Consider the following 27,976-nt stretch of genomic DNA (forward strand, 5'->3'; position numbering starts at 1 on the left):
GAGTTCAAGAATTGAATCTTCATAGTGACATGATACCCTAAAAGGATTCGACGAAACCATAATATATAATTTAGTAAAAATAATTTATTTTATTCAATTTTTTTTTAATGATGATTTCTTTCCTACCTTTCTGGTTTTCTCGAATTTATCAATTTTACACTTTTTTTTTTGCGATTTATAAATTATTAATAAAAATATTATATATATATTATTAGGTGAGATTTAATAAATCGAGTAATATTATAAAATCATATAATAAAAGATAATTAATTCATTTATTTATTATAAAAATAATAATTTTAAAATAATTTATATATTTTAATACGTAGAAAACTCTTAATAAAATAAATTTATGAACTTTAAATTCTTAATTTTTAAAATTATATATAGATGTTTGATTATTAAATGATATTGACAAACCAGAATTCTTGTTGTCACAGCGTGGGCAGTGGGATGCTAATTTTAGTGGTTTTAGCGATGGAGACATCCAAATTCTAAAATTAGTGTGATGTGAATATGGAATATTTAATGATCTCTCTTTTATTTTGTCACTTTGCATAAAAGAAACACAATTTTCTCAATATATGGTCCCCCGATCCACTCTTTTTTGCATCTTTGGCCCATAATAATAATGCAGCGGTTGACAATCTTTTGCATATATTAAATCAATTCATTTTTAATGCTCACTTTGAAATATATTTATTTTTTTGTTTAATTTTTTTTATTAGAGATTAAAAAAATATATAAACTAGTAATAAAAATAGATCACTATTAAAAATTATAGTAATTTTAATAAAATTATTATTTTTATATAATATAAATCTCTTTCAAATCAATCATGGTATGATAAAATAATGGCCTATTGAATAGAAAATGCAAACATTTTTGATAATCGATAATTATATTTAAATATTCTAATTTTGAATACAATTGTTCCCTAACTTAAAGATTGAGATGTATGATCCAAAATGTTTGAAAATAATTGTTAATGAGTGAAAACATTTGTCTTTTCTGTCCAACTAGCCTAAAATAATTAATTTAATAAAATTTAAATGATTAAAATTTAATTAATAATATAAATTTATAAATTAATATGTTTAAAATTTAAAATTAATAAAAATTAAAATAATTTCATTATTAAATACTCAATTAATTTAACCATCAAGGATGAGCCGCACATAGGATATGTAATATATTATAATATTATACAATCATTTTTAATGTGTTTTTATTGATGAGCTCTTTCAGAATAAATAAAAAAGAATTACTATTGTAACTTAACAGTGTTTGGACTTTTATTTAATTTCTTACTTTAAATTAGGAAAAATCAAAAATATTTCTACTATAATGTGTGCATAAAATGGTAAAAGTATAATTTTAAATGAACGCACTCTAATTAATCTATTAGCGATGTATATTTCAAATATTTGATTATAAATTTAAAATTTCCTAATAGATTAAAAATATTTTAGTTTATTTTATCAGTTATTTATTAATTAATCTAAGATTTATTCATTAGAAAATTTTCGAATTCTTAATCACAATAGCATTATATATATATGTATTGGATATCACTATAGTCTTATCAAGTGTTCCTCAACTTTGGAGTTTATCATATTTCTGTCCCTTATCTTTATTTTGTTATCATAAAATTTTTCAACTTAAAAAACGTTACGTAAAAGTCTCTCGACTTGAAAAAATTTATATAAAGTCTCTTATACTAGAAACTCATCATATCTCTGACAAATTTAATATGTAGTAGTGTCACACTATAAAATAAAAAGATCGGATCTGTTTAAAATTATTATTAAAACTGTCATTGAGAAAAATATTTTCTTATATATATTAGTTATAGAATATTAAAATCTAATTTAAAAATAAAATTGACATGTTTTAGCATAAGAATACTAAAATAATAAAACAATTTTTTAAACCAATAGCATCTAAAATGATTTTTTTTTTTCTAAAAATCACTTTTGACATCTGAAATTCAATGCCAAAAAGGTTTAAAGACTTTTTTTGGGTGCAAAGAAATGGGGTAAGTATGTTAGATGAGATTTCTAATTTAATATTTTATTTTTGAAATAATTTGTTATATTAACTATATTTCATTTATGCGTCTAGGTATAAAATTCAGAATTCTAATTGCTTTCAAGTGATACCATGACTCAATTTTTAATTGATTAAGAAATATAATTTTAATAGACATGAGGTAAAAGTTGTAGGAGAGAGACTAATGTGCATTTCATATGTGCCACATATTAAATTGGTCAGAAGTATGATGAGATTCTGACATGAGACATGTTTATGTAATTTTTTCTAAGTTGAAGGACTTTTACGTAATTGAGGGACTTCATGATAACGAAATGAAGATAATAGACAAAAGTATAATGAATTCCAAAGTTAAGGGACGACTAGAAAAAATTAACCCACTATAATCAAATTATATTGTTTATTCGCCCCAATAAGGTAACATCCTAAATTCATCTCTAACATTTGATATGAGAGAAGGAGAAAGAGAAGGGAGAGGAGGGGTAAAATAAAACAAATAAAAAGAGATAAAAATAAAACAAATAACGATCATTGTTGAGTAAAAATTACCTTTTTAACTTGTAAATGAACTATTACAGATGAAAGGAAGTTTTCCTATAATAAAATATATATTTAGAGTTTTTTGTAAAATAAAAAATTAGGGAAAAAATTAAATAAACTTTAAAATTGAGAGACAGTGGGTAAAAATTACCCAATATTTTAGCCATTAGAAACAAATCCTCGAGAAGTTTATTCTTTCATTATGATAAAATAATTACGAGTTAATTCATGCACATCTTTTTTTTTTTTTAATATATGAAAATTAAGAAAAAAAAATCTCTTATATTATTAGTTAGTCCCTCAACAATATATTATTAGTGCAGTAAAATAGACTTACGGGTTTATGAAATTATATCGGATAAACATGCTTAATCATTGGTCCAAGTAACCACCATATAGAAATTAGGCATTTTCCATAATCAAGAGCTTTAATGTGATGGTCATTACCTATTAAATTCAAGGTCTGCAGCTAAAGAATTTTATTGCCTTTTATTTGGAAACCTACCATCGAACCCCAGATGATCTAGAAGTGAACAATCTACGATACAAAGTTGGATACATCTAAAGGCCTACCACGAGGCCACCATGCTGGAAGGTAATTAAATTCAACTTCAATTGCAGAAATACACTTTGTATATCAAACTAATGAATAATTAAAAGAGATGAGAAGAAGGAATGGATGCTTTGGCCAAAGATTAGTACCTCATCCATGCATACTTTGGTTTCTTTATCATCCACTTGATGACCTCATTTTCCACGAACCACACACATATGGCCATGGGCTCACCGGCCGACGCATGCTACGCAAACAACACACTAGGCAAATTTGTAAGCTAGATAGAGCGCAGGCATTTATCCAATTATCAAATACCTGTTTAGAGGTTCAGAATTTAGGAAAAGCATTCATGTATATAAATTCTTTACTTTTAATTTCTTGCCATCTTGGACAATGATATGACTGTTTTTGAGGCAAAACAATGGAAAAACAAAAACTTCCCTTCCCCAATTTCTCTATCTAATCTGGCCAATTGAACATGTAAAGGACAACAGAGTATAAAAGTCAATCTAATCTGATCTTATCTGGGTTGCTTGCACTTTCTGATATGGTCCATCAAATTTCAACTTGGCTGGATTGGTATCACACGCCTAAATTTTCACCATTTCTCTGTACAATTAGAGTACGGTTTTCTAGATCATCAAAACCCATATCAAGGAAGCTCATCTAAACTATGTAAACTGGCAGAAATTCTGTTATCCTCTTTGACAAGCTCAATTTGATTATGGCATATTTCTTCTTGTTCTCGCCCAAAATGATCTGATACATAACTCTTGATAATCAAGCAACAAGCAATTGTGTCGAGTACTATAAGGAGGGAAAACATATTGGAAATTAACCACCCCTCCACAATCATGGACACATTAGCCCTTTGCGAGAGATGATAAGCCCTTGCAACCCTGTATTGAAACAAAGAATGAATAGAAGCAAGACCCAGATTGACGGGAAGAGCCAACAATAAGGCCATTGAATTTGTGCACTTCTTTACCAAACACGCCCTGAGGATAGCCTTGTAGCCAGTGCACTCATACATCCCTGCCACAACCAAAGCTAAGTTGCCTATGATCATGATATTGGTTGAAATCATATAGAAGACAACTCCAGCTGCCAGCACAAAGAGAGGGCTTTTTGATGATAACCCAAATAGTTTTTCTACAAAATTCGAAGCAACAGCAAGAAGAAGGAAGGTTGCTATGCTGATGATTATGGTAAGAACTGTATTGCAAAGGTATGTTAAAACAAGAGGCTTGTAAATGGATGAAATAGTAGGTTTACGGTGATCATGGCGATGTAAATATTGGATTATGGATGCTTTTGCCATCATAAGAGAGGATACTGCAAAAGGGAGACTGAAAACATAGCTTAATATCAATCGACAAAGATTCAGATCAAGAAAAGAAATTCTGGTAACAAGAGAAATTGATTTGGTTCGTGAACCAGATTGAAAGAGCAGAGCTGAAGCTGAGAAGGGAAGCAAAATGATTACTGGGTTGGTGGTGTAGTAGTGAAAATCTTTCAGTAAGGTAAAGATTGATCTTCTAATGATTTTTCCTGTCCTCTCCATAAGAACAGAAAGGATCTGCTGCTTCTGTTTCTTTGCGATGAAGAAGAGAAGGATTTGCAGCATATAGGCCAGTGAAGCCAAATTAAGAGATAAAGATTTGTTTTTTGATAACTAAGAGATATAGATTAATAAGTCTTCAAGATTTTATTATTGATGGTTAGGTGGATATTTACCGATCTTTATTCAACCCCCCCAGAGCTAATGCTAACTGCCAAACAAGAAGTGATTCTTTTGGACTTAATCATAGCAGACGTGGACTCTAAGCTTTTTACGGTTAGCTATTAAATGCGCAGAGAAAATATGGAAGATTTTATGGTCATTTAGATGAGATTAACACTTGATCCAGTATTTTGGATAGCTATCAGAGAAATATAAATCGTTTCTAAATTTATTTAGTATAATATTATAATTTATCAATTTAAAAATATAATAAAATTTTTTTTTAACTTTTAAATTTTATACAATAAAATTTCTCTAACTTTTAATTATCAATTTTTCAATTAGACGCTAATCCGAACAGTTCTAGTGTAGAGCCTAATCAATATTTCTCTTTTCTCTCTCAAGTTACGTATAAATTTAATCCTTTTTCTCACTGTAAATAAAATAATTTTTCAGATATAGAGAGAATAATTTTATAATTTAAAAAAAAGAGGAGAGAGAAATATAATTAAGAGTCACATGAGAGTTATTCACATAAAATCAGTAATTGAAAGTTTTATTGTGTAAAATTTAAAAGTTTAGGGAGTTATACGTTACGTTATTAAGTTTTAAAGTTTAAGAATTGTAGTGTTATAACCATATAAGTTTAGAGATAGTTATTGAAATTTACCCCTTATCTAACCCACCAACTTTTTTTTTAATCTTTAAAATTTTTTTTTTTCTTTATGGGTAATAAGTTTTTTTTAAAAAAAAAAAAGGGTCATAAGTTACTTGCAATAAATAAATAAATAAATAAATAAATAAATAAATATATATATATATATATATATATATATATATATATATTAAAATCAAGCCTTAAAAATACTTTACAGAGTATACTATCTAATTAAAATGGTGTTTAAAAAATACTATGTGACACAATTTTTATTTTTATTTTTACATTTTATTATATAATAATTAATTTATCACATTAAAAATTAACTTTTTATCCAAAACTTTTTAAATTTGTACTTTTAAAATTTTATCTCAAATAAAAATATTATAAACATTTAAAATTCTTTTTGGTAGGTTAAAATTTTAAAATTTTTAAATTTCTACAGATACAACATCTCTAAAAATTAATCATTTTTAACAGTATTTATATTAAATTAAAAGATTGAGTGAAATTATTTTTAAAAAATTATATATATATATATATTAAAACTAAACCTTAAAAATGATTTTACAGGAATGTACCATCTAATCAAATAAAGGTGTCTAAAAAAGGTATGTGACATTATTTTTTTAATTTTATATATTATTATATAATAATAAATTTATCACATTAAATATTAATTTTTTATTTAAAATTTTTAAATTTTAATTATTAAAATCTGAACTTATACAAAACTATTAATAGTTATTAAAAATTATTTTTATATATTTTTATATATTCTTAAAAAATTTTCAAATTCTACTTATCATAATATCCTTAAAAAATAAATAATTATCACTTCATTTTTATTCAATTAAAAAGAGAGTAAATTATTTTTTAAAAGAATTATATTAATACATGCATATCTATATTTATATAACTATTCACTAAAAATTATTTACTGAGTTTAAGCATTTATTTTTAAAAATATTTCTTATTATTTTTAAAATTTAAAAATTTTAATAATAATATTAAAAAAATTCCCATGTGTTATATTTGTTTTTTTTTTTCTTCATTTATTATTTTATTGGTGTATATCAAGTAATTTAAAAATAATAAAAAGTAGTATATTAATCAATTTAATTATTTAATAATACTTAAATAAAATTATAGTTTAATAAATATTTTATTAATAATATTTTATAATTATAAAAATATAAAATATAAAAATATATATTAAATTATGTTATTAAATAAAAAAATAAATAAACTACACAAAGCACAAACAAAACGAAACAATACCATAAAACGTAAGGGTTAACTATTACACAGATGAAGGCTTTCAACTTCCAGGATGGCTACGAGATGGGCTATGGACGGTCCAAGTTGGACTTAGGCGCAGTTAATTTTGAAGCCCACTCTCTCGCTTCTATTTACTTCTCCAGGCTACCCTCCAGTCTCAATCTTTTCCAAAAATTGAAGTGCAAATGTTTTTCTTCTGAGAGAAATACAAAGATTCTGGTCGTGCTGCTGGTATTTTAGAGGTTCTGCACGCTGTACCCTTCATATTCCCGATCATCATTCAGGTACGATTCTTGCAGTCTATCAAATATTTGAAGGTTACCTGAATTTTCAGTTTCTTTAGAATTGGTGGAGTTATGTCGCTTTTGATGATTTTTTGTTTGCTTCTTCTCAATTTGGAGGTTTGCCAAATTACAAGGTTTTTATTTATTTATTTTTTTTTCCAGTTTATGTAGTTAGATTCAAGCTTGGTTGAATCAAGTTTTTATTTTGTGAAGTTATGCTTGTCCCAATTTTAATCAGTGATATGTTGAAATATTGTTGGATTTTTACCCTCTAAAATCTCATCAATTCCAACAAATATGTACGGTAGTTCATTCATGTGTTGTTGGGTGTGCGTATCCAGTTATTGTTATGGACAATATAGCATACTCAAATTTCTAGTTCTTGTGCTTCACTTCTATGTTCATGTTTTTAGCTTCAACAATTGAATCATATTTTGAGTATAGTTGCAGAGGCAATTGTTAATTTTTGGAGATGGATGGCTTTGTTTATCTCGTTCTTTCATTTCTGAATGCTTCCTTTTTCCTGTGTATTTGAATTGATCATGGATTCATGGTGTTATATGATGTGTTAGTCAATTTGGTTATTTTTCATCTATCAGGTTTTTGTCTAGTCGTACTTAGCAGAATAAATATGGCACCTAGCTGCCATACACACCCCTTGCTGCTGAAGATGATGATTATGATTTATGATAGTGTTGGTGGGGAAGGCATGACCCTCAATTTCGAATATAGACCTTGAGCTTTTGATACAATCCCTTGGAAATCCAGCTCCCTCGGAGATGGAGCCAGCGTGGGGCCAAGGGGGCACTTTCAAGGATATATATGTAATTTTACAAATCTCTAAAAGCCCTTTAATATAGCTACAATAGACTCAAATTTCTGTCCACCAAAATTGCAGTCGACAGCTCAAGTTTTTCTCCATTTTCTTCTCCTTCCCATAAGATTATCAAATCTACAACTATCAAACCCAAAAGTAAGTCTTCTCTCAACTCTAAGTAACCATTCTTACTCAATATGCGTATTTCAGTTTCGGTATTTAATTTTCATAATGCGTTGTGTATTTGAGTTTTTGGGATAAATGCTTAATTGAGTTGAGTTGAGTTTGTGTATTTGAGTTTGGCTTTTCAGTCACAAAGCTAATTGGCTATTTGATTTTTATAATACATTGTGATTTTCATAATGAAATTAGGTATCAACTCACCTCTACCCTATTGGATTCTATTTTATTGGTTTTGTAGCTTAGCTCAGCATTGTTGATGTTATTTGTTACTTAGATTTTTCATATAGCATTCAATTTATTTATAGAAGCTTTGTTGTTTTCTGTATAGGTGATCAATTTTTTTTTCATAAAGTTTGAGCTAAGAAGTAAAATTTGAGGAAGAAATAAATGTTGATATTTTAGGTAACATCGTTTATTAGGTTGTGGCATGGTTTTATGTAACGGCCATTATGTGACGGCCGTTATTTAAAGGTTTTTTGACTTACCATTAACGTTTCTACCTTTGTTTAACGGGTTTCTAAATTTGTAATTGTAAATATAGTTATGACTGTTTTTTAAAGGTAACGGTCGTAACGGCTGTTACTTTTCTAATTAAAAATTCTTGATGTTTTTTTTTTTGGACCTCTTTCATGTGAAATGCATTAGGGAACCTTTTTTGGGCAAAAAACTATATTGACTCATTTATTTTAGCACCTTTGTCATTCTCTCTAAGTAATTAAGCCATTTTCTCTCAACTTTCTCAACAACCAACTCAAGTGAAATCATTTATTTCTCTACAAATTTTTGAGTTTAAGAGCATGGATTATCAAATAGATAAGGTAGTTTTAAAGTAAAAAAGATTGAAGGGTGTGTTATTATTATTATTATTTTTTTTTTTAATTTTTAGCTATTTTTGAATATTTTTAGATAAATACATAAATAATTAAAAAATTTTTGAAAAAAATTTGCGTAGTGACAGACCGTTACCACAGGCCTGTTTTCGTTGCTCATGACTGTGACTGCGAACGTGGCCACGACCGTGATTTAAAACCATGGGCTGTAGCCTGTTATGAGTTTTTAGGAATTAAATGATGAAGCAATATCCTGCATAGAATTCTAGAAATTTCTTTTACTTATTACCATGAAAAGAATCATTTATTACTGAATTTTGCTCTTTTTTAGATATATATAATTTCCATTTTCCTTTCCTTCCTTTTTTTTTCCATTATCTCATAGAAAAGGCAACATGATTAAGTGTGATTTCAGTCAAATATATATATTTAGAAGTAATTTAATTAATCTAGAAGTTCACAATCCATGTGAAAGTTAACTATCATGTTGAGTTAATTTAATTGGATCCCCTCGGTTGAATTTTTGCCTCAGCACTGATCACCATTGCACTTTTTCTGTTCTCTCTTGGATTGTTGCTTCACTCTCTTTCATTCCTCATCTTGACAAGCCACATGGTTGGAGAAAAATACTAAGCCTATGGTCTTTTGTCCCTTGGAATCCTTGCCTTTCTACCAAGTTTGTTGAAAAATAATGGATTAATTTCATTATATATATGTGAATTATGAATATCAAATACCAATACAACTAGGTTTTGTAACAGTGCTAGAAAGGATTGTGTTATATACTTGAATTGAGAGAATTATGATTTCGTTGCAAGTATTATAATCTAGAACTAGCTTGGGTACTAAGTATTTTGATATGACCTCGACTTAGATAAAGTGCTTTGTGGTTTTTCTTTTCTTTTGAAATGTAGTCATTTAGACCTTTGGTGTCCTTTATATATAGTTTTGAGTTTGCAGCTGTTTCGAAACTTCCTTTTGTAGAGCTTTAATTTTTTCTTTTATAATTTGCTTAATTTTCAAGATATAATGAAACATAACCATGTTTATTTAACTATCATCTTGAGCTTATGGTTGTAGGCTTTTATGAAACTCAAATAGGATTTTATTAATGGAGGGGTGCTAAAGGATATCTCTTTGCTTCTCTTCCAAACTGTCAAGGAGCATGCCTCAACAAAACTTTTGTTAGGCCTGCCAGTTTCAGGTTATGTTGTGGATACTTTGACACTGCAATCTATCTGCTCTGTTGTTCAGAATTACATAGTTTTTCAATTTTAATTTCAAGCCTCCATTTCAAGTTTAAAGTGCAAAAAATATGTACTTATTTATTTAGATTCTCCTTAATTGGTATTTGACAAATGTGTGGAAATGATAGAAGGATTATCAAAGTACTCAATCTTACTTAACAAAGCAACCCTTTGTCTTTTATGGCAGAATACCACTTCCCACAGGCCCCCCTCCCCATTTTCTTTGTATTCTTTCCAAATTTTACTGATAGAGATGGAAAATAGAGCACGTCTTTGTTGAAGTGAGCTTAAGAATTGTAACAGTCACTGAAATGATTATTTTGACAACTAAAGGCTGGATAGAGACAGATCCATTGCCTAGAGTGTCTCTTGGTAGGTTAAATAACTAATGAAGAAGTGAAGGAGAGAGAGTGGAAAATAAGTGTTACTAAATAAGTTTTACATTGTGATTTAGCGGTCAATAACTAATTAGAGTATAAGAAGTCAAAAGTTTAAATCTCAATAGCTTTTTTTCTTTCTTTAAAATTTTTGAAGATAAATAAAAAAAAAATTCATAATATAAATCTCAATCGAAACTAATTATATATATATAAATTTGTACATCGTGCCTAACTATGTATGAGATCATACTTTAGTTTAGTACTATAATTTTTAAAGCATTTCTATCTTGTTTGTTTCCATTGTTGTTATGTGATTCTTGAAGTTGAAAAGAAAAGAAAAGGGAAAGCAAGTTATTAAATTCTTATTTAAATCCAATTTTCAAATTATTAACTACAATTCATAAAAAAAAATAATTTAAAACAACAAAGGGATGCCAACACCTACTCGGCAAATTGAAACAAGCAAAAAAAAAAAAAAAAAAAATTATACTTTTTTGAGTTATTAACAATGCCTTACTTTGAATAACTTCTCTTCTTCTTATTATTTTTAACCTTAACTTAATCTAATGACTGGAGGTATATAATTCATTCTCCAAGTTTACCTCTCCACTTTTTTAATCTCTCTATTCAAAAATTATTATTGTTATTTTTATTTTTATCACTAGAAAGAAAATCTCACAATTAACTTTTAAACACTTTCCCATTTGACTAATTCCCTTCCCGTGGTTATTATTTTTTTTTTTCAAAGATTATTTTAAAGAGTGCATTTAATATTGTCACGACCCAACCTATGGGCCGGACCGGCACTAGGACCTGGGCCAGCTTAAAGCCCCCGAGGCCCGTAGTAAGCCTAACTATTTCTCAAATCCATAACCAGGCCCACAATTTAGGCCCAATATGCATATAAAATAATTTAAATCAAACTGTTATAATTTCATTTCGGGCCAACTTAGCCCAGAAATTTTTAGAAACTAAAATCAAGGGAGCCCAGCTCAACCCTGTTACCTCATTTACAAACTGTTTAAATACCATACAAATCTTCATTTATTAATCTTTAAAATTTAAGTTAACACAACCTCTACCAAGGTCCACACTATTTCTAACACATGCGGAGTTCTAGATTTTTAATTTATAAAAGATAGTAAAACAATTAAATAATTGACGTTAAACCTGCGAGGAAGAAAACAGGTTGCTGTGTAAAATAACTCCTCTGTGGCACTGGAAAAATTTTTGAACAGAGGAGTGGCGTTCGACTCGAGAGTAAAATATCAATTTTAACCATAATCTCTATAACTATCTAGAACTAATGCACCTGTAGAGTGAAATGCAACATCAACAACATTTTCACATCATAACATCAAAAGGTAATTTGGAGCACTCACACACCTGTAGTATCAATCATAACATATGGGAGTGATCCCCTATCTGACTCTCTTAAATCCAACTTTGTGCCGAATTACTCAAGCTCGGACTTCCACTTAATAACCAAATCGAGGGTCCCAATAATTACTCAAGCGTGACTACCTCGAAGGATCGGGTCCCAATTACTCAAGCGTGGATCGCCTGGCCCTATCCATAGTCCACACCACATCACACGCTGCTGCTCCAAATTACCACAACAACATTCATGGCACATTAACAGTTATGAATGCAACATAATTCGTGCCTAGAGTTTAACTACATAAATATATGCATATAAGTGATGCATGGGCATGCTGAACATATAATAATATTGAAATTACAATTAAAATTAATATTTTACTCACTGTACACCGTCGACTATTGTGGCTGCTGGATGCAGGAAAATAGTTGATCTCGATCACCTAATAATTAAATTATAAATTTATTAGTACTAACTCAAAATAAAACTCTAAAGAGGCAATAGACAGCCTAATTCATGCCGAAAATCCGGCAGAGTTTCCCCTATACCTGGGACCTATCCAACCTGCAAAAAGGCTCAAATAACACTTCTAAATTCTCAATTTTCACAATCACATCTCATCAATATCACATGGCCCCTCCTGGGCCCTCCAAATCAGACAATACTCAAAATCTTAAAAATTACGTTTTAGTCCCTATAATTGATATTTTGCCAAAATCCACTTAAACAAGCTCTAAAAATTCTAATATTTCGCCCCGTGGTCCTTAATAATATTATAAGACTATTGCAAAAGGAATTATAATTTTTCGATCATCCACGAATATTTTATGAATTTTATTCTAAATCGATATTATTCGAAAATGAGCAACTTGGAGTTCGGGTTTACCTATGCCAATTCTGACACCTGGAACGCGTTCAGAACGTCTGAAAATGCTAGGATTGACTGTAATATTGACCATGTTCTGAGACGAGCTGCCGGGCAGCCGGATCTGGCTGAAAATGCGGTCCTGGCGCCGGTGGGCCATCCTCGATCCGATCGCACCTAAATAAAGTCCAAATTTTGTTAATAATTATCCTAAAATTATTTTTAAATTTTTGAAATCGAAAAAGTTCGAAAATCTCACCGAGCGATCTGGACCGTCCGATTATCGCCTTTTTCAAACAGTGTCCGATCGGAGCGAGACCAGTCCTATCTCGAAGATCTCGTCGTCCTGAGTCCATCGGTGGCCTCGGATTTCCGATCCGACGGTCGGATCGCCGGAAAAGTGGCCGGAAAGCCACTGCCATCATTTTCTCTCTCCTCTTTCTCTCTCTTCGTTTCTTGCCGGAAAACTCCATTAAAACCGGCGAGTCTTGGTCGGACGAGGAACCCAGTGCTGCCAGACGCTTGCTGCCGGTGTCCCGTGCCTTCCCGTCGTCGGAGATGGCCGGAAACGGCCTTGGGTGATCTCGCCGTCGCGCTCTCTCTCTCTTCTATTCTCGTCGCCGCCGCCATCTTCCGTCGCCGTTCCTTGTCCTTGGTGGTCGCCCGGTCACGTTGACGTCGCCTAGGTGGTCACCGGCAGTGGGTCCCTTGCCGGCAAGAAGAAAACGGGAGGGAGGAAGAGAGTCGGGGAGAAAGAGAAGGAGAGTTGGGGGGGGGGGGGTCTGCTGCGTTTTAAAATTCTGGGTTTTTTTTTTTTTTTTTTTTTTTTTTTTTTTTTAACTTCTAATTACACTATTAGTCCCTCAACTTTTCAGGGGTTTACAATTAGGTCCAAAATATATATATATATATATATTTTTTTGTTAAAATTTTGATAAAATTCTAATAATGATAAAAATAAATATAGTCTAAGAAAATTTAATTATTGTTTAAATTTTTGGGTTGTTACAAATATAAACTCGAATTCAAATGAAAATGAAATTAATTATTGTTAGATTAAATATTTGTATTGAGATATATGCATAATTAATTAAAGTGTATATAAAAAATATATAAATTTATATACGAAAATTCAATCTAAAGATTGATATATTCATCCTTACGTGAGTTCAGACTCTTTATAAGCACACACTATTCTAAAAGAAAACTCATGTTTTAAAAATATATATATCTTAAAAGAATCTTATGCATATTCTTATTCATTAATTTCATTCCCTTTTAATATCTATTTATTATTTCATGTGGATAAAAATTTTATTTTATTTTCTTTTGTTTTACGAAAAATAATTTATACATAAAAAATATTTTTATAAAAAAATTTTTTTATAAAAATTTTTTTTATTATTTAAGTGTAATATTAAATTAATTATATGTATTTATTTCATGTATATATAAATATTTTCATGTTTTAATAATATTAGTAAAATTTAAAAAATAAAAAATAATTTTCTCATAAAAGTTATTTTTTTAAAATAATTTTTTTTTATTATGAAAATATTTTTTATTAATTAAATTTTTTTATTACTTCGAATATTAATAAATAAAAAAAAATCTTTTAGAAAAATATTTTTTCATAAAATAAACTGTCTTTAAGCATCAAAATTTAAATTGTAAGTAATTATGTTTGTGAAAAAAAAAAAATCTGGCGTCCTAAGATATTCATTTAAACAGTAAATAACAAAATACATTAAGTTTCGTTTTACTTCTTTTCGTTTATTTTTTATTTTTTAATTTTCATAGATCATTAAAGAGTTTCATTTTAAATATTATTAAAAAAATAATTTAAAATAATAATTTTTCTTTTAATATTTTATAATTAAAATATATTAAGTTAAAGTTTAAATTATTTTTTAATATTAAAAAAATGTTCCATAATTCTTAAGTCATGACCTCCTCCTCTCTTCGATTTAGCGCTCTCTTCTCAAATTTCCCAAATTCACCCCTACAAATTGTCAAAATCCCTCCCAAGGCTAAGAAATCCCGAAAGCGAAATCTGGCGACCGGTAACAACACAAGGGTAATTAAGTCATTTCATTAAAATTAAAAATATGCAAATTACAAATTTGTCGTCCTCTGAGGATCAGCAACTCTTCGGCCTCGCCCCTGGAGAGAGAGAGAGAGAGAGAGAGAGAGAGATAGAAGAGAGAGAAACAAACCCAAAAAAAAAGAGAGAGAAATTAACACAAAAGTCCCAGCTTTTTAACATAATCGAAGAGTCTGTAACTCTCTATAATTTTCAATTTCTCTCTCTACAGCTCCTTCCGTTTCTAGCTTTATTGTTGGTTCTCTTTGGCCCACTGATTCTCCGTTTATCGGTAAGTCCGTATTTGTTTGTGGGCTGCAAGCTGGAGTGGGGTAATGATTGTTTTGAGATCTGTGGAAGCTAGGTTGTATACAGAGTATAGAATTTCTATTAAGTTTTTGAGGGATTGAGATTTTTTTGTTTCGTAATTAGAGCCTAATATGATTCGATTCCCGCAAATTTTGATATAGTTATGATGTGTATTCCCCTTATTAGAATTTTCTTTTTCTGGTTTTTTTTTTTTTTGAACTCCTTATGTGTAGTTTTTGAAGCTAGGAGTGGTTTAAACTAGGGCTGGAAATATGCATTTTTGAGAGATTGGTCGTATGGAAGAGGCGTGGAGCTGAAGTGGTACAATTTTAAGTTTTGATAGGAGTATTTTAGATAACCTTTCTTGCTTAAATATGTGAATCTGAGGCATTCAATGAAAGAGATGATTATTTTTTATAGACAAATTGTTCCCTAAACTGGGTGAATGGAAGAAATGGATCCATATCATAGCCAACTGTAACTAGTTTGGGATTAAAGCTTAGCCGAGTGAGTTGATAAGTTGTCAAATTTAAGGCCTCGCGAAAAATTAGATTTTGGTTTTCGAAATCATTTTTGCATGCTGTTCTTTAGTAATCATGTCTGCGTAATTGCTCTTATGGATATAATTATAAGTGAAAAATTCTGAATTTCATGAAAAAATGCCTGCTCTTATTTATTAATGCGTAGTAAGACTCTTCTTGTTGTCTTATCCTTCTTTATGCTTGGATATATGAGGAGGAGAGCGAAATTCCTTGAAGTATTATGCTTTCTTGTTTGACTAGCAAAGAAATCCTTTGAATTGCATAAGATGGTGCAACTCAAGGGTAATCCTTCAAGAAGAACGTTTATCCATGTGCCCAACAAGTGCTGCTAAAATTTTCCATATCTGTATTCGGAATTTAGTTTGGAGAATGCATGCTATTGTTGATTGATGTATGTACATTACCTTGTAAATTTCTATCAGCCATTGGGATGACATTTATCCCTGGAGAATATGTTATTATTGATTCCAATTTCATATATGAAACTTCTGGTTTCAAAATTTTATTGGAACAATGCATATCTTGAAATGTTTTACTGTGACCTTTTCATCAAAATTCTGGTTCTTTATTCATTACACTATATTTGTTCAAGTGTAGACACCATTGTCATGTTTTCATAATGCTTTCTTGTTCATTGGAATTTTATTTTATTCTATAGTTTTCATACTTTTGTGATAGGAAAATGGATGGGTCAACTCACAGAAGTAGCAGTAGTGTTGATGTGTTTTTACCAAATTACAAACTTGGTAAAACTCTTGGAATTGGTTCCTTTGGTAAGGTGAAAATTGCAGAGCATGCACTGACTGGCCATAAAGTTGCCATCAAGATACTCAACCGCCGGAAGATAAAGAACATGGAGATGGAAGAAAAAGGTACGGATTGTGCCTGGATCCCCACGCCCCAACCCAAAAAAAAAAAAAAATCTTTATCATTATGAGTGATTAGATCAAGTGCTATAATGTCAGTTTGAATATATGTTAGTTGTTTTCTATTTTCCTGGAATGATGGATGTTGCTGATTTTTTGTGTAAGGTAACCTTTCCCGTATTAACTATAATAAAACATTTATCGGGAAAAGGTCATTGAGACTTGAAATACAGATTTCTGTGGTGAAACAATATGGATCTATATTTGACTTATCAAACCTTTTCTTTAGCGGCTATAATAAGAAGCTTGTTCTTTTCTGGCCACCTTTATGGTTCACAGTTTATTGAAATTTCATTATTTTATGTTTGTTTATGAGAATCTGATATGCTCCTGTTGCCCCCTCCCTTTCTTTTTGCAGTGAGAAGAGAAATCAAAATCCTGAGATTGTTTATGCACCCTCACATTATAAGATTATATGAGGTTATAGAAACACCAACTGATATACATGTTGTAATGGAGTATGTGAAGTCTGGAGAGCTCTTTGATTATATTGTGGAGAAGGGTAGGCTACAGGAAGATGAGGCACGTAATTTCTTCCAGCAGGTATGATTGGCTACCAAGATGCATTGAATTTATTCCATAGTTTATCTTCATTTCTCAATTCAGTTCCTGGGCCAACTTTCTGTCTGGATGCAGATAATTTCTGGTGTGGAATACTGCCACAGGAATATGGTTGTTCATAGAGACCTTAAGCCTGAGAATTTGCTTTTGGATTCTAAATGCAATGTGAAGATAGCAGATTTTGGATTGAGCAATATAATGCGAGATGGTCATTTTCTAAAGACAAGTTGTGGAAGCCCAAATTATGCTGCCCCCGAGGTGTGTAGTTATGGCATTAATTTAAGATGGAATGCTGAACTTTAAAGTGGGAACAGGAGACTTCCCCTATCCCCTTATATATATGTAAACTGAATGGTTCTTTATTAAATGGTCTTAATTCAAAGGTTTTGTTATTCTTTCTATAGGTTATCTCTGGAAAATTGTATGCTGGGCCTGAAGTGGATGTATGGAGCTGTGGGGTTATTTTGTATGCTCTTCTTTGTGGTACCCTGCCTTTTGATGATGAAAACATTCCCAACCTCTTTAAGAAAATCAAGGTATTGGGCATTAATTTTGATCTGATCGTACAGATGTCTAATGAGCTTACATGTTAGTAGATATTTAAATGCTATTATGGATTCTCTGGACTATTCATTTTTTGATTTCCTTGCTTTTGTTTCTTCTAAATTGACCATGTCGTTTGAGCGCCTAACTAAAATTGTTTATTTTGTCAACATTAGTTCTGCAGTATTGAGTATTCTAATATCTTGTTGGTTGCTAAACTTAAAATATGAAAAATTAGCTTTTTGTTGCATACAATTTCCCCACCTGAGAATCATTGGCTTTGGAAACTTAAAAACAAATGTGTTGAGACAAAATTACTATGAACCAATGCAGTTTTCGTCTTAATTTTTGAAAGTCGGTGCAGGATTAAAAATCATATTATTGGCATTCGTATAATCATATTATATCCCTAGTATCGGGGAGTCAAAATTTAACCAAGATGTGAGCCTGCCATCAGGTAGCACACACCTTTATTGCCAGGTTGCACTGTTTTATCAGATCAAACAAATTTGCTGGAATGAGATGTTTAAATTACCATCTTATTCAATCTTTTCATAGAGGATAAAAATCAATGTTTGCTTTTCCCATTTAATTAAGATTTTTCTACAAACTTAGGGATTTTGTTGTCAGTATTGTATCTATGCTTCTGTATTTCGCTTCTTTCCCTTGCATTTTAGCTCTGTATTTTCTGACTCAAAACCTGGGTTTTTTAAATCATATTATTGCTTGCTATATATTAAACTTATCTTGCTTATCCCGCAACACTTTTGTCCTTTAGGGTGGGATATATACGCTTCCCAGCCATTTGTCACCCGGTGCAAGAGATTTGATTCCAAGGATGCTTGTGGTTGATCCAATGAAGCGAATGACCATCCCTGAAATCCGTCAGCACCCATGGTTTCAAGCTCGTCTTCCTCGTTATTTGGCTGTCCCTCCTCCTGATACAACGCAACAAGCTAAAAAGGTTTGGTAACTTTTTGTCTACATGACTAAATTCTAGTCAAGGCTTAATGATTCTATGGTTTTGTTTGTTTTAAAATTAGTATTAGTTGCATTTTGTTTATGCGAAAGGGAAAATAGTGTGGATTTGCTGGTTCATGCTTCAGTATTATGACAAGGAACCTAATTCATTTAAATAAAATTATGGTTCATGTCCTTGTGATTCCATGGAGCACTTTGTCATGAGATCTTTGCTTTGAACATCCTTTCCTCATTTGTAGCCATGAAAATAATGAGTTTGGATACGAATTGATTATTGTACTTTCTTTGTGAAGTTCTTACTATTTAGAATTAATATCTAGAAACTTATTCTAATCACTTTCATTCCGCTGTGGCAATATTGCCTCATTTTAGGCACCGGTGAACTGAAGAATATGTCTGAAACAATTTTTTTTTTCAATTTTTATTTCTCACTGAAAAGGCTTATGACATTTTTGTGCCATTACTGGTGTTACCCAAGTGAAACAGAAGGCTACAAGTATATGAAAATACATAACAAATTCAGATCTTTAGTAAAAAACTTTCAAAGAAGCATGGTTTTAAATAACGGCTGTTATTTAAAGGTTTTTTGGCTTACCGTTACCGTTACCACTGTTATTTAACAGATTTTTAAATTTGTAACTCTAAAGGCTGGTACGGTCGTTATTTAAAGGTAACGGTGGTTACCGGCTGTTGTGTAACGGCCGTAACGCTGTTACTTTTCCAGTTAAGAATTCTTGATTTTTTTTGTACCTCTTTCATGTGAAATGCAGTAAAGGGAACCATCTTGGCTCATACATTTTAGCACCTTTTCATTCTCTCTAGACAACTAAGCCATTTTTTCTCAATTTTCTCTTAGTTTTCTCCACAACCAACTCAAGTAAAATCATTCATTTCTCTACAATTTTTTTAGCTCAAGAGCATGGATCATCATCAAATAGACAAAGTAGTTTTAAAGTAAATGAGATTGAAGGATGTTATTTTTTTCTCCTAATTTTTGCTATTTTTGAATTATTTTTAGTTAAATACGTAAATAATTAGAAAATAATGTCAAAGAAAGTTTTTAAGCTTTAATAATATTTGCTAACAATAAATTTAGACTTTGGCAAGATAAAATTTAATAAAAATAAATAATCATGTAATTAAGTCTTGAAATTGATTTTCTAAATTAAATAGTAAGTTTACAACCTAATTACATAGTAAGTTAAATAACTTGATTACATGGTAAGTAAGTTTGCAACCTAAGCTAATGATGTCCTAGGATTAATGTCAAGACAATTAAGAATCTCCTTGACGCTCATTTTGGTAGTAATAAGGTTAGTTATTTACTATCTTCTTAGTTATTTTGGTTTAAATTGATTAATACTAATGCTTTATAAGATGGTAGATCTAATATCTTTATTTGGTATATTGGTGCTTATTATTTAGTTGTATATCTTAGTTTTAATTATATCTTTTGTAGAAAGAGATGATTCTCCTTAATTTAAATTAATCTATACATGGGTATATATATACAATTGATTTCTATAATTGTATTTTACTAATTAGAAAGAAATCCTAAATAAGAAATCCTAAATAGGAATACAGAATACAGAATATACAGAGAAATAATATAGTGGTTGACTTTCCATAACACTCCTCCTCAAGTTGGAGCATAGATGTTAATCATGCTCAACTTGTTACAAATGTAGTCAATCCTAGCTTCATTAAGAGCTTTTGTGAAAATATCTCTAACTGTTCTCTAGTTTTGATGTTTCATGTTGAGATGATCTGTTGTTGAATCTTTTCACGAACAAAGTGACAATCAATCTCAATATGTTTGGTCCGCTCATGAAACACTGGATTAGAAGCAATATGGAGAGCAGCTTGATTATCACACCACAATTTCGCAGGCAGGGAGGTCTTAAAACCTGTTTCATTTAGTAATTGAAGTATCTACATTACCTCATATACTGATTGTGTCATGGCTCTGTATTGGGATTCAGCACTAGATCGAGAAATTATATTCTGCTTCTTGCTTCTCCAAGATATCAAATTTCCTCCAATAAAAACGCAATATCCAGTAGTTGACTTTCTGTCAACCTTAGATCCAGTCCAGTCGGCATCTGAAAAACATTCAACATTCAAATGCCCATGATTACTATATAACAAACCTCTTCTTGGAGCGCCCTTCAGATAACACAAGATTTGTCTCAAGGCTTCTCAATGAGCAACAGTTGGGGAAGACATAAACTAACTTACCACACTAACGGCATAAGCAATGTCAGGACGAGTGACTGTAAGGTAGTTTAATTTTCCTACCAATCTCCTGTATCTCTCTGGATCTTTAAACAACTCACTATCCCCTGCACCAATTGGATATCAAAAATGCTTTCCTTCATGGTGATCTTCAGGAGGAGGTATATATGGAGCAACCACCTGGGTTTGTTGTAGGGGCCAATCATATGTAACTGCTAAAGAGATAAACAAGCGAACAGAAGTAAGTTTAGCTACAGGAGAAAAAGTGTCAAAGTAATCAACCCCATATGTCTGAGCATATCCTTTTGCTATAAGGAGTGCTATTAACTTAGCCACAGAACCATCAGTATTTACCTTTACTGTAAATACCCATTTGCAATCAATAGCTTTTTTATCAGTGGGCAAAGGCAACAGTTCCCATGTACCATTAGCATCTAAAGCCTCCATTTCCTCTTTCATAGCAGCATATCAGCTAGAATGAGACAGTGCCTCACCAACAGTATTAGGTAGAGGAACAGAGTCTAAAGAAGTAAAAACATAAAAAACAAGAAGACAATTGATTATAAGAAACAAAAGAAGAGATAGGGTAAGTACATGAATGTTTACCTTTACGAAGAGCAATGGGTAAGTCTAGATCAGAATCATGATCAGTATGAAGTACAGGATCTTCCAACGAAGTAGCTGGTGGAGGATCTGAGTCAGGAATCTCCAATCTCCTGGAATAAACATGAACGGGAGGTCGAGTAGGTATAGAGACAAAAGGAACAGGCTGTGGGAGAGGATTAGACATTGGTTGGACAATATATATTAAGAGATCATCCTCCTCCCCCCGACTCTCATACACAGATGATTGAGGAAAAAATGGAGTGGATTCAAAAAAGGTGGTATCTGCAGAAACAAGATAACGATTAAGAGTAGGAAAAAAATAGTGGTACCATTTTTGCAGCCGGGAGTACCCAAGTAAGACACATTTGAGAGACTTTGGATCTAATTTAGTAACCTGTGGACTAACATTACGCATAAAACAGGTACAATAAAAAATATGGGGTTCAACAGGGAACAAAGATTTTGTAGGAAACAAAGCAGTATAAGGAATGTCCCCATTAAGGACAGAAGACGGCATACGATTGATAAAAAAACATGCCGTAGAAACTGCATCCGCCCAAAAGTGTTTAGGAACTTTCATCTGAAAAAGAAGAGCATAAGTTACCTCAAGAAGATATCGATTTTTTCTTTCGGCCACGCCATTTTGGGATGGAGTATCCACACAGGAAGACTGATGAAGAATGTTATTTTGTGTCATATAAGACTGAAATTGTGCTGAAAAGTATTCTTTGGCATTGTCACTTCTTAATATGCGCACAGAAATATTAAATTGAGTTTTGATTTCATTACAAAAGGCGCAAAAGATAGAAAACAACTCAGAACGATTTTTCATTAAATATAACTAGGTAACACAAGAGTAATCATCAACAAAAGTAACAAATTAACGAAATTCAGTTTTAGAAGTAATAGAACAAGGACCCTAAACATCAGAATGAACTAACTCAAAAGGGGATGAAGCTCGTTTATTGACTCTAGACACAGAAGGCAAACGATGATGTTTTGCAAACTGACACGACTCACATTCTAGTACTGATAAAGACTGAAACTGAGGACACAGTTTTTTCATGGTAGACAAAGAAGGATGGCCCCATCTATAATAAGCTTTAAGAGGTGTTAAGGTACTAGAGTAAACAAGCGACCGCGGTACATGATTTCCCAGAATGTAGAGACCACCTGACTTACGTCCTTTACTAATAATCTGCTTCGTCGTAAGGTCCTGAAACAAACACTGGTCAGGAAAAAAGGAAACATAATAATTTAAGGTACGAGTAAGTTTACTAACAGAAAGTAGATTAAAAAAAAATTTTGGTAGATACAAAACAGATGACAAAGAAATTGAAGAAGTCGGGTTCGCAGTTCCAGAACCCATGATACAAGTAGTAGAACCATCAGCTGAAGTAACAGTAGAGGAAGTGAGATTAGACTGAAAAGCAGATAGAAGACTAGAATTACCCGTCATGTGATCTATTGCACCAAAATCAATAACTCATTTGGATGAGGAAGACACAAGGCATGTAATGGATTTACCTGACTCAGCGATCGCAGTGACAGGGGAACTGATAGGCTTTAGAGATGTCTGATACTGGGAAAACTGTGTAAAATTCTCTGCAGATACCAAAATAGTTTTCTCAGAGGAAGATACTGTAGAATCTTCTGCTGCCATATTTGTCATCTGTGATCGCTGATTTTTCCTCTGAACTTGCAGACAATTATATTTTGTATGGTCAGACTCATGACAATAATAACAAATGACTTCTTTTGAGTCCTGATTAGAACTAGCTTCTCCATTACGGTGACGACTTCTGTCGTTTGTAATTGCTTCTCTACTTCCTCTTCTATTACCCTGTTGTCTATTTGGATTACGGCTAATAAGAGCACTACTGGCAGGCTGTGAAGATTGGGTACTCTTTGTACGAAGGACTCGTGTGAACGTTTCATGCAAAGAGGAAATCTCAGAACTGGAGCGAATCTGAGATTTAGCAGTTTCATAATCTGAAGGAAGGCTTGCAAGAAAACGCATAACAGCCAGTTGCTTCCGTTGGGCCTACTTAACTTTCACATCAGGACTAAAAGGCAACAATACATTAAGTTCCTCATATATCCGTTTAAAATCCATAAAATAAGCCGTGAGAGGCTTATTCTTTTCTCAGCACGGTAGAATGCCTTACAAACATCATAAATACGGGAGATATTCCATTTACCAGAATACAGAAAATCTAAGTAATCCATCAATTCCTTAACAAATTCACAGTGATTAATTAAACTAATTACCTCACTGTGAATCGAGTTCCGAAGCTGCAAAAACAACCCAGCATCCTCCCTTAGCTAAGTTTGCCCTGTATCATCCGTAGGTGAATCTTTAGTAAGGTGATCATCCTTATCAATGCTACGCAAATAGACCCTAACAGTCTCACTCCACTCCAGGTAATTCGAACCATTAAATTTGTGTTCCGTGATCTTAGTCATCACCGGAATCACATCAGAAATAACATTCTTATTGTCTGCCATTTGTTGAGACAAAGAAAACTAACCGAAACACTAATCAAAAGTGCTTACAGCAGCAAAATAATCAAAAATCACAAATCAAGCAAATACCGAAATAGAATCTGAGAGCCAAACCTCAGAAGTCCTTTAATGGTGTACTGGATCAGGCAACAGTTTACAATGGTGGAATGAGGGGGTTGAGGTGACGTCAGCGATGTTGATCGGAGTCGAAACGGCCGGTCGGCGGTCAAGGTCTCTCCTGAGCTGGGTGGTGAGAACAAATAGTCACCCTAGATAGATAACCTGCTCTGATACCATGTAGAAAGAGATGATTCTCCTTAATTTCAATTAATCTGTATATGGAAATATATATACAATTGATTCCTATAATTGTGTTCTATTAATTAGGAAGAAATCCTAAATAAGAAATCCTAAATAGGAATACAGAATACAGAATATATAGAGAAATAATATAGTGATTGACTTTCCATAACATCTTTGAATATTTATTTATTTCATGAACTTTGTAAATTTTTTAAAAAAATTTGTGCAGTGACAGGCTGTGACTGTTATGTTGCGACCATTATAGGCCCCTTTCCATTACTTGCGACCGTGACCGCAAACGCTGCTGCAATCGCGATTTGAAGCCATGCAAAGAAGATTACCTATCTAATTTCTGTTGTAGGTTCCAGTGTAAATAATTAAAATCCTCAAGGCTAGGCATAATAAATAAGTTATAGAAAGTGGAAAAGAGGACAGGGACAATATTTAAGTCTTACATTATATTTCTAAAATTGGCCATTAAAAGCTCATTGAAGTAACCTTTATAAACTACTAAACCCGTGAATACAATAGGGCTGCAGGTTTTCTTTAAAACCTTGCTTACTCAGACCATCACAAAAATGCAAAATGAAAACCTATTATAATTTTCATATAAATCCCAAAAATGAGCAGAGGCTTTACACTCCTTTTTGCATTTTCAATTTGCTCTTTGGTTCATGCTACTTTTGCCATTTTGGTTATGTTGTAGTATTGTACTAGGTATTTGGTAATGCATGGGGTACATTTGTTTTATTTCATTATAAATTTAGGGAATCGTATTCCTCGAGTACCATGCAAGCTACTCATTTAGCTATTAACTGTCCTTTCTTCAGATTGATGAAGAAATTCTCCAGGAAGTGGTCAAGATGGGATTTGACAGAAACCAACTTATTGAATCTCTTAGCAACAGAATTCAAAATGATGTGTGTTCTCTTTATAACTCTGTAATTTGTTTTTTATTCTTTTTTTTTTTTAACCTAGAATAACTAAATGCTGTCTTTTTATTTTCAATGGATTCCAGGCTACTGTTGCATACTATTTGTTATTGGACAATCGATTTCGTGTTGCCAATGGCTATCTTGGAGCTGAGTTTCAAGAAACAATGGTGTGTTTACCCTCAAAGTTTACTGCAGTGAATAAGATCTTGGCAACATTGTACCTTTTTTAGTAGAAAGTCATTTAATTGGATAAAGGATTTTATAATTAATTTATTTAGAAATTATAAGCTAGAGAATGTAACAGCCCAAGCCCACTTGGCTCAAAATCGCTAACCCAAGTTGCATCCTGTAGCTGGGCTTAGACTATTGAAACTACTATACCTTTTCTTAATTATTTTCCAAAGACATGGGATGGCGTGTTACAGCGTCATGCAATCTATATCATCTGATGTTAGTGACTATATTTTCTTACATTTTATTTCTGTTAACATACAATTCATCTTGACTTTCATCTTATTTTCTCTAGGATTGTGGTTTCAACCGTATGCATCCAAATGATCCTACATCTCCAGCTGCTGGGCATCGCCTTCCAGGATACATGGATTATCAAGGAACGAGTTTTAAAGTGCAGTTCCCAGTTGATAGGAAATGGGCTCTCGGACTTCAGGTTAAGTTTCTGTGCTTTTAAGTTTAGGGAGGTTGCTGGGAGCCAAATTTCACCAGGCGATATATGGTTATACAAATAAATGGGTTGTGATTGCTTAGCTAGCATGAGAGGTCAGGTTTACTATCGTAAGTGATGCTTGGCTGAGAAAATGTGATGTGATTAATAAATTGAGATAAACTTGTTCAGTCCACTACTGTTGAGTTCTAGGCTGTTATTCCAGGTCTATTTGTTTGTGGAGCGTTTGTAGTTTGGCGGAGTGAAAGGCTATATTTTGACTACTAAAACTTAGATAAGGCTTATATTGAACTACTTATGATTGCTTAAAATTATAATTAATCATATTTGTTGTGTTCACTTTGACAGTCACAAGCCCACCCTCGTGAAATAATGACAGAAGTCCTCAAAGCCCTGCAAGAACTCAATGTTTGTTGGAAGAAAATTGGTCACTATAATATGAAGTGCAGGTGGATTCCAGGTATTCCTGGTCATCATGAGGGCATGGTTAATGACCCTGTGCATAATAATCATTTCTTTGGGGATGAATCCACCATTATCGAGAATGATGGAGTCATTAAGCCACCAAATGTGGTGAAGTTTGAAGTTCAGGTAATATACATATTGTTGTGCTGTTGTTGCTGTTCTATGGGACGACTTAGAAAGAATTTAAATGAAAAATTTGTCGCATATTGGCGACTAGTGGTTGGATGTGTAAATGTTAGGGTATGGCTATGGAAAGCTCGAGCTCATATAGGATTAGCCTAACAATTATTAGATTAAACATTTGCATCTAGATTCGTGCATTTATTAACTTTAATTAATTTTACACAAATCTTAATATAAATATTTATTCTAACAGTTAATAAACGTGTTCTTATATGAGATCGAGTTTATATTAGATGTACTCTAAATGTTATATTTTTGGCATCCTTTTTCCTTTGGGTTGATGTGATCTATAAAAGATGTTATATTATGCGCTCTTTAATTTAGAAGCTTCTAAAATGTGCACTTCATGTCAATAGCTTTGCATAAACCATTGAATTATACTGATTTTGTGAGCATGAAGCCCAAAAACTGAAGCCGACTGATGTACATATATGTTTCTGCGTGGTCTTGACAGCTGTACAAAACTCGTGAGGAGAAATACCTGCTCGACTTACAAAGGGTACAAGGACCCCAGTTTCTCTTCTTGGATCTTTGTGCAGCTTTTCTTGCACAACTCCGAGTCCTTTAGAGTGAGAAAGGGTAGGCTCTCAAGATCTCTAATTCTCTATGGATCACGGACCTCTTGTTATTCGTGTGAATAAGATATCGCGGTGTAAATAGCTTTGTCGTTAAGTCTGACTTTCGAGTACTGCTTTAATTTCTCCCTCAATTTTATATGGCTAATTGTTCTGTAAAAACTGATATCCAACACACAAGTTGGCTAAATTACCATTAATCTGTTTTGATAGTCTGTTTTGTCTTTCACTAGGATTTTCCTTTATGTTATTAACCTTAAGGGGAATTTTATAATTTCTAAGAAAGGATTAACCTCTTCTTTCATTCATTGTGATATGTTTGTAAGTATATATTCCAAATTCTTTACGGATTAGGATTACCTCCCCCCTCTGCTATATATATGGTTTAGATATCAAGGCTAGTTGGTAAATAGAATTATCTTACAGTTATTCGTTCTGATATTATACGCTTTTTAGTATAATAAGTCAGTTCATATATTTTTCAATAGTTAATCATCGGATAGCTTTAGAACAAATTTTGTGTTACTTGAAGGGAGTTCTAGAAAGGGATTTGTTGTGTTCGAATCATTCTAATGTTGAATATTTTTCAGATGTGGATTGGGTAGGATCCAAAGTTGATAGAAGGTCTACCGTTAAGTATTGTATCATGCTGGAGGGAATTTAGTATCTTTGTTGAAAGAAGTTTACTAACTATTGGGTGAGTAATATATGAGTTTAATTTTCTTTCAACATAAATATCTTTTTT

At 31.8% G+C, this 27,976-nt stretch overlaps 2 protein-coding genes across 5 annotated transcripts; one reads left to right on the plus strand and one right to left on the minus strand.

Annotated features, from left to right (window-relative positions):
* Positions 1–3,800: 3,800 nt before the first annotated feature.
* On the minus strand, positions 3,801–4,775 carry LOC110663991 (uncharacterized). The gene has a single exon (XM_021823504.2). The coding sequence runs from the start codon at positions 4,773–4,775 to the stop codon at positions 3,801–3,803; it is 975 nt and encodes a 324-aa protein (XP_021679196.2).
* Positions 4,776–6,973: 2,198 nt separating this feature from the next.
* On the plus strand, positions 6,974–27,535 carry LOC110663761 (SNF1-related protein kinase catalytic subunit alpha KIN10). Of its 4 annotated transcripts, none has more exons than XM_058153470.1 (11): positions 6,974–7,094; positions 16,410–16,603; positions 17,016–17,200; positions 17,294–17,476; positions 17,623–17,754; positions 18,540–18,725; positions 25,222–25,311; positions 25,410–25,493; positions 25,853–25,993; positions 26,357–26,599; positions 27,111–27,535. In XM_058153470.1, the coding sequence occupies exons 2-11, from the start codon at positions 16,414–16,416 to the stop codon at positions 27,222–27,224; spliced, it is 1,548 nt and encodes a 515-aa protein (XP_058009453.1). In that variant the 5' UTR covers positions 6,974–7,094; positions 16,410–16,413; the 3' UTR covers positions 27,225–27,535. The 4 variants fall into 4 exon arrangements, with proteins under 4 accessions (XP_058009453.1, XP_021678866.2, XP_058009452.1 ...); XM_021823174.2 differs by lacking the exon at positions 6,974–7,094 and adding an exon at positions 14,942–15,172; XM_058153469.1 differs by lacking the exon at positions 6,974–7,094 and adding an exon at positions 15,298–15,510.
* Positions 27,536–27,976: the final 441 nt, after the last annotated feature.

This window comes from Hevea brasiliensis, chromosome 9 (genome assembly GCF_030052815.1).
Source record: "Hevea brasiliensis isolate MT/VB/25A 57/8 chromosome 9, ASM3005281v1, whole genome shotgun sequence".
Classification (NCBI taxonomy): Eukaryota; Viridiplantae; Streptophyta; class Magnoliopsida; order Malpighiales; family Euphorbiaceae; genus Hevea; species Hevea brasiliensis.

Excerpts from the sequence above, each read along its gene's own strand:
- LOC110663991 (XM_021823504.2), bottom strand. The coding sequence starts at position 4,775 with ATGCTGCAAATCCTTCTCTTCTTCATCGCAAAGAAACAGAAGCAGCAG.
- LOC110663761 (XM_058153470.1), top strand. The coding sequence starts at position 16,414 with ATGGATGGGTCAACTCACAGAAGTAGCAGTAGTGTTGATGTGTTTTTA. Across the intron at positions 18,726-25,221 it reads CAACGCAACAAGCTAAAAAG|ATTGATGAAGAAATTCTCCA; the intron begins GTTTGGTAACTT and ends TCCTTTCTTCAG. Across the intron at positions 25,494-25,852 it reads CTGAGTTTCAAGAAACAATG|GATTGTGGTTTCAACCGTAT; the intron begins GTGTGTTTACCC and ends TATTTTCTCTAG.